The following is a 7,273-nucleotide window of genomic DNA, read 5'->3' as shown; positions in this document are numbered from 1 at the left end:
GTTTATTGTTCTGGGCCACTTTCACCATTGGAGATCTTTGGAGCCACATGTGTGGCAGTAACTTTTAGGTTGCTTTTCAACAGCTTTGCTGAAACCATCTACATGATTTTTATCATCTGAGGGCTTCTGATGGTATTTTATTTCTAAAGGCAGGAAGATGCACACAGAATGTCCTCCTGGAGTCCACCCTGTCCAGGTCCACCCTTCCTTCCCATCTCCACAGCAGTGTGTAATGAGAGCAGAGCAGCTGGGAAACAGCTTGCTCACTTCACTGTCCATTATGTCTGACAAGCCTGTGGTAAACTTGAAACAAGTCTCATTGATCTGACACCTCCCCTTCTCTCCTCCTCTGCCTGGTTTTCCTGCCTGCAGCAATAAATTCAAGCGCGAATTCATCCTACTCCCACAGGCAGCTGCAAGCTCCTCGACATAGATGAGGATGGATAAGAGGTCTCGGAGCTCTTCCAGGGAGTCTCATAGGAGACGGAGAGAGTCCTCCGCTACACCAAGCAAACGAGAGAAGAGGGAGAGCAGCAGAGAAGCTGGCAAAGGAAGGGGAGACATAAAGCAGGAGAAAGCAAAGGAGATCAAGAGCACCACAGGGACCGATGGTAGGGTGCACACGTCCACAGTGGTGGACGTGGATGATGTGATATCTGATGAAGAAATGGAAGCAATGGCGTTGCTGGACAGCGAGCAGCAACAGGAAGGTATGGCTTATAGAAGGGAAGGGGACGGAAAGCTATGGACTTTTTGACCCTGTGTGGGTCACAGTATAACTCCGCTTTCTGCGTGGTGTCATCACACCTACCTTGCACAGTCATGGTTTTCCTTAGGACAGGATATGGGAGACTCCAGCCAGCCTCCCAGCCAGCTGCTGCAGTCAGTACTGCAGGCTGAGCAGCACTGTTTAGCACAGCAATGAACTTTGCAATACCCAGTTACATCCCCAGTATCCTTCACGCTTCAGCTTGCTACTCCCCAGTTCTATTCATGTTCTATTCTCTTCCTTTTCTCGCTTGCCCTTCTGTAGGTGGATGGAGTTAGCCCTCATGCCAGTTCATAGCCCAAAGGACTGCAGTGCAGTGTATCTATTTTGATCTATCTATTTGCATGCCATACCTGAAGATTTTCCCTCAGGCAGGAGCACAACAAAGGGCACCCAGAGCAAGATGACCCACACTCACTTTGGGGGAGATGTAGCAGGTAATATTCACCTGGGGCTGACCACCTCAGTCGGCCTCTGGCACTTTGGTGTGACCGCTGTAGAGCACAGGGAGATTTCAGCAGCACCGGTGGCTTGGTCTCACTGCGTTGGGGGGCTGGGATGTGACTAAAATCCTATTCCAAAACGACCTGAGATACTCTGACAGGGAAGGGCACTTCAGACTGTGCATGCTGAAAGCTACCTCTTATTTAGAATCTTTCTCTTTGCCATTAGCTTATCTTTCCAGATAAGCTTCTGGGATCCCAGCTCAGCCAAGCAAGCTGGTCATTCCAAGCCTTTCAACATGGCTTGGTAGCCACAGGCCTTCAAGCTAAAGGCTGCTCTCTAGTCAAAGCACTATGGAGAAGCATGGCTCAGTTTCTGCCAGTAAAGCAGAGACAGACACTATCGGTCTATCCTAGCACCTCCTGGTCACCTGGGGCAGGGAGGTGTTCTTTAACCCAGCTCCAGAGAGAGCCAAATGGGTCATACACCGGGTCTATGCAAAGGACAACAATGAAGCTTATCTGTGCAGGCACTTGTCAGGCCATCGGTATTTTGGGAGCAGTCCTCTCCTAACACAGTCATGTTGGATTTTTCCCTAGGTGCAAAGTCTCCTGGTCTGGGCATCTGTGAGTGGCTTCTGACCATCTTGTCTTTCCTGTTCATCATAATGACCTTCCCCATTTCTGTCTGGTTCTGCCTGAAGGTGAGAATAGTCGTGGGCCCTCTCTAGATTTAATATTTGCTGTCTGATGTGGATGTAACTCACTGGTTCAGCCTGCGTCAGACATGAGCATAAAGCTGTTTTGGTCTAAGGTCCTGTTTACACTTTTTCAGCTCATCATTAATTTTGACTTATCCTTTATCAAGTTGCTGCAGCTGAGGGCTGCACAAGGGTCCAGCCACTGCTTGTCAGATACTCCTGCTGCAGTATCAACAGGCTGGGGCTTCAGTTCCTCTTTTTTTTAAAACAAATTGTGAATCCATTCACTTTCAAACACAACCCTTAGCCTACTCAGCCCAGAGATGGCTGCATTGCAGCAGCAGGGTAAATAGGTTTTGAATTAAAAATGTTACGAGAGATCGATCTCTCAGTTAATAGTGCATTTTCCCTCTTCCTCCCCTTTTCTCAGATTTATAGCATGGCTACAAGTAGGCATATTTTGATTTCCACTTCTCAGGAAATTTCATGTACATATTGTTATCAACAAAAGCATCAGTATTATGGCCCAGATCTTACACATGTGTGCGTATACATACAAGGTTCCCTTGCAGGAAAACAACCAACATGGAAAATTTTAGCTCAGGGTGTTCACATCTGGCCAGGCTATAAGGAAGCAGGCTGCTGGCTGGCTTCATCCCAGGAAACCCTGGGCAGCTCTCACACAGGCTGCTCTTGACAAATCTCGGGCCGTCGCAGGGCTGCTTGTGGGCTGCTCACACACTAGGCCAGCCAGTAGTTCTGGGCAGGTTCTTTGCTAGGGTAAAGGGACTCAGTAAGAGGTGATGCCACCAGCTCATACCTGCTGAAATCCTCACTTTGCAGGGCTTTCCCAGAACAGACTTCCTCCATGCTGGAGAGTCCCCCTTTCCCCAGCCCTACACCTTCCTCTCCAGCCTAGCTTTTGTTTCCCTCTGCAGGTAGTGCGGGAGTATGAAAGAGCCATCGTTTTCCGACTTGGGCATCTCCTTCCCGGCAGAGCCAAAGGGCCTGGTAAGGTGTTTACTGAGCTCCCCACAACCATGTTGCTCCTTTTCCTCATGCTCTACCAGAGCTTGCATGCCAATGCCCTTCAAGCAGGCATGGCCAGATAGCAGATGGGATGTCTTTGCTCCCTTCCTCTTAAGGGCCTAATGGCTTTTCCCATCACAGAAGCAGACTCAGAATTTGAGCCCATGTATTACTGTTCCTTTGTAGTTCTGCATGCCAAACCCTCCCCTGTTCTCCAAAGCAGGAGAGGCAATTTCTGTGGTTCTGATGATCACTAGCTGCCTTTCTCTTCCTCCCACAGGCCTTTTCTTTTTCCTTCCCTGTCTGGATACATACCACAAGATAGACCTCCGCCTCAAAACCCTGGAGATCCCCTTCCATCAGGTATGGCTGACACCCCCTCTCTCTATTAATTTTTTGGATGTCTCTAACATTATTATACCTTATGCTTCTAGCCTTCATTTCTAGGTAGAAAAGTCTGAAAAAACATCTCAAACACCTCAGAAAGGGAAGGCTAAAAATTCACCAGAGTGAATTTTCTTCTCTTTTAAAACTACTGCTTTTAATCCCATTCAGTTTGACATGCTGTAGTGGTAATACAGACCAACAGAGAGTTGCTGGGCCAGAGATACGGGACCTGATTCTTTTACTTACCACACTGAGGAGTGTCTGCAGCAGGGACAGAAGCTCAGACTAAGATCTTACAACAATATAAGGGTGGTACTCTGCTCCTGTATAAGCCTGGGAGGAAGAAAGGGCTGAACCCTTGTTTCTAACCCTTGCACCTGCAATGTCCCTAGCCACAGCCCCTCCTCTCCTTTTGGGATATGTTGTTTGTTCTGCTGTGTTGCCAGTGGGACAGTCCTTGTGGGATAGCATCTCCAGGCTCACCCCCGTGGTGTGCAGCAAATCCTTCTGGAGATACAATAACCGAGCACACACCTCAGGACACAGCCTATGCTCTCAGAACAGGAATGGACCAGGCAGCTGTGTGCAGGGAAACGCAGTGTTATGACCTACTCACAGTCTCTAGCTCAGCAGCTGTACTGAGGAGACAGACACAAAGATGCTGCTCAGGAAACTGAGATCTAGAGGTTATATCCTTTGCCCAAGGTCAGTCAGTAGCAGAGGTGGAAACTACAAAGACTTAACTGTCTGGATAGGCTTCACTGTCTTGTGTGCTTTCCGTGCTACCTTAGAGTTGTCAGAACCAGCTCCATCTCCCCTAATGTCTTCTGCTTAGGTGGTGACCAAAGACATGGTTACCTTGGAGATAGATGCTGTCTGCTACTACCGGTTGGAGAATGCCTCTCTTCTCCTCACCACCCTGACCAGCATCTCCAGTGCCATCCAGCTGCTGGTGCAGACAACCACAAAACGCCTCCTGGCACATCGAGCTTTTTCTGAACTTCTCTTGGAGAGGAAAAGCATCAGCCAGGAGATAAAGGTGCTTCTGCAGGGGGGAGGCATCAGAGCAAGGGGTGAAATGAGGCTCCACAAAGCAGCTCAGGTCATCAGCCCCTCAAAATCACAGACACCGGTTTGCAGAAGGGTGCAGTAACAACATGTGTTTCCTTCACAGAAAAATGGGAAATTTTCCTTCTGTTTATTTTTTTGACACTGATCGCTTTAGGTGAAGGATATACAGTGTGGGCCCCCACATGTGGCTATGGTGAGCAGCAGACAGAATATATTCTGCAGCCCGAGTGAGTTGCCATAAACCCAGTACACATGGGATATCCAGTAGCAGTTCTTTGTGGCCATGACACACATACAAGATGACACCAGTCAGGAACTGAATGATTCCTATGGAGCTGAATTGGTTCCACACTTGAACCTATATGGGCTAGTTAAATTGTGCTAAATCCCTGAGGCAAACACAAATCAGAAGTAAGGGAAGTAATTTTATTTCTGAGGACCTCACATAATAGCACACAAAAACTAATAAATCTGCCTTACAGTCCTGCAGTTAAATTCCTTAAATTAATGTCCCTGCACTGTCTTACTCCCTGTAAGGGGCCTAGGCCAGGGCTGGTGTTCTCCCCATGCTCTAAAATTATTCCTCTTCACAGGTGGCTTTGGATGCGGTCACAGGCTGCTGGGGGATCAAAGTGGAGAGAACAGAAATGTAGGTAGGAACTGCTGGTAGAGGGGACTTCCCTGGCCCTTTGCAAGTACCTGTTCTGCTGCCTGCTCCTCTTCCTGCTTTGCCTCTGGCTCTCTCCCTGCAGCTATTCTGCAGAAGGCAGAGCCTCACCTCTCGCCTTCCTATTTTCCCTGTCCTATATTTCCCTTTCAGCCTCTGCCTCACGTAGAACTTCCACATGAGGGCTGTGCTTGCTCCTGCACTAACAGCCAGGGCAGGATCCTTAGCCGGGATCTCATCACGATTTCACTGCTGCTGCAGGCAGAGTTTGCACCCAGTTCTGCCAGCCCAAGAGGTGCAGCAGGCACCAAACTCTCTGTGCCCCACCCTAGATCAAAGGCCTCGGGGTGCTAGCACTGGTAGGGATGGGCTCATCATTCGGAAGCCCATGCAGAAAGGTGGGACTGGCTCGTCCCATAGAGGGCCATGGAAGAGAGAGCCAAGCAGTGCATGAGTAAATCTATGAACAGAAGGAAATTCCTGTGCCTGTCTCGAGAGCAGTCTACCCAGCGGATTCTCTGCTGTCTCACAAAGAGTGAGCTTAGACTTCAGGCCTCAGAGGCACAAAGAGATGTCTCTGCTGCCTAGTGTTCATGCAAGCATGATCATTAGAACACGAGGCTGGAAAAGAAGAATGGGAATGGTAGTACAAGGCTAAAATGAGATGCATGGAGAGGGACACCCAGGGAACAAAGAGCATGTGTGAACTGCTCTGCAGAGAGTGACTGATGAGCCCATTCCAAGCCCGATTGACCATCCAGTGCTGCCAGGAGAACCTAGAGCCCAGCTAATCCCTGTCCTTTACTACCACAGCAACAACGTGCAGCTGCCTGCTGAAGTCCGGCAATCCCTGGCTGTGGAAGAGGAGGCCCAGAGACAGGCCAAAGTGCGGGTATGCCAACTCTGAATACTTCTCATCTCCTTCTAAAGCCCCCCTCTTTCCTTTCACACCTCTGGTTTGAGGTCCCTGGGGCATGCCCCACAAGGATACAGCTCTGGTGAGATATGTTTCCTTTAATTCCTGTTCAAGAGCTGTGTCTAGCAAAGGGAGATGCAGCAAGAGCCTGGGCCAGCCCAGTGGAATTCCAGATCTGGTATCTGGTCTCCAGGTAGGACACAGACACACACAGAGGTCTGGAGTTATCCCCAGGCCCACTGTGACTCCCATAGGGATCTCTTCCTCAGGGTTTCACTCTTCCCTAGAAGCCCAGTGCCGGGCTGTCACCACTGTCATGTTCCCTGCACCCTGCTCAGCCCAGGCTGGTCTCCATCCCTTGGCACTGAGCTGTGCAAAAGCCTGGATAAGGTTGGTGTCCAGCACCCCTCCCACAATGCTAGCCCAGGGGCTGCCCTCTCCCATGCTTTTGCAGCAAAGGTATGCCCAACTATGAGCCCTGATGGGCCTAGTAAAAAACAAGTTAGACATGAATTCCCAAACTTTTGGGGGTACCAAGACGTCTAGTACATACCATGGTCTTCAGAGAGCAGAACTGTTATAATCACACCGTCTCTGGGAATTTCATGCCCCTTAAGTCCATGCTCCTTACTCCCAGCCTCACAGAAACCCTTATTCTCCTGCTTGGCAGGTGATTGCTGCTGAGGGGGAAAAGGCTGCTTCTGAGTCCCTGCGGATGGCAGCTGAGATCCTGTCCAGCACCCCTGCGGCTGCTCAGCTCCGTTACCTCCATGCACTGCACTCCCTTACTGCAGAGAAACCTGCTGCTTTCATCTTGCCCTTGCCTTTGGATGCCATGAACCTGGTCTCTCCGGCTACCCACAGTCCTCCGGCAGCGAGCAGCCACCTCACAGGCACCATAAAGCTCCCAGAAAGCCCCAAAGACAAGAAGGACTCACCCATGCTCTAAGAGCTGTCCCAGAAATGGTTGCCACACTGCCCCTGGTCAGTCCTGCTCAGAGAGGCGCAAGAAGGGTGGACTATTGGCAGCCCACCAGCAGGTCCTGGTCTGGAGGCAGGAGGGAAGACAGCCCAGGCCTGTAATATAAAGTGGGATGTACATGGAAGAAGCCTCTTCTTGTTTTGGAAAGGGAAAAATATGGAGTAAAAGGAGCAGGGCTGGCATGTGTGTGAGCAGGGGGTTGAAGGAAGTGGGGTATCATCCCTTCCCCTTCACAGGGCCAGAGGCACTTGGGGCCTGGGCCCTGCGCTCTGATCACCTTGCCCCATCACCTCGGCAGGAAGGACAGG

At 50.1% G+C, this 7,273-nt stretch overlaps 1 protein-coding gene across 1 annotated transcript; it reads left to right on the top strand.

Annotated features, from left to right (window-relative positions):
* The first annotated feature begins 429 nt into the window (after nucleotides 1-429).
* NPHS2 (NPHS2 stomatin family member, podocin) lies at nucleotides 430-7,071 on the top strand. Its single transcript, XM_005435870.2, has 8 exons — nucleotides 430-710; nucleotides 1,813-1,916; nucleotides 2,852-2,924; nucleotides 3,223-3,305; nucleotides 4,165-4,368; nucleotides 4,994-5,049; nucleotides 5,881-5,959; nucleotides 6,654-7,071. Exons 1-8 carry the CDS (start codon nucleotides 434-436, stop codon nucleotides 6,930-6,932), a joined length of 1,155 nt encoding a protein of 384 aa, XP_005435927.2. The 5' UTR covers nucleotides 430-433; the 3' UTR covers nucleotides 6,933-7,071.
* The last annotated feature ends 202 nt before the right edge of the window (nucleotides 7,072-7,273 follow it).

The sequence above is a fragment of the Falco cherrug genome, chromosome 12 (assembly GCF_023634085.1).
Source record: "Falco cherrug isolate bFalChe1 chromosome 12, bFalChe1.pri, whole genome shotgun sequence".
NCBI lineage: Eukaryota > Metazoa > Chordata > Aves > Falconiformes > Falconidae > Falco > Falco cherrug.
This window is presented reverse-complemented; position numbering and strand designations above follow the sequence as displayed.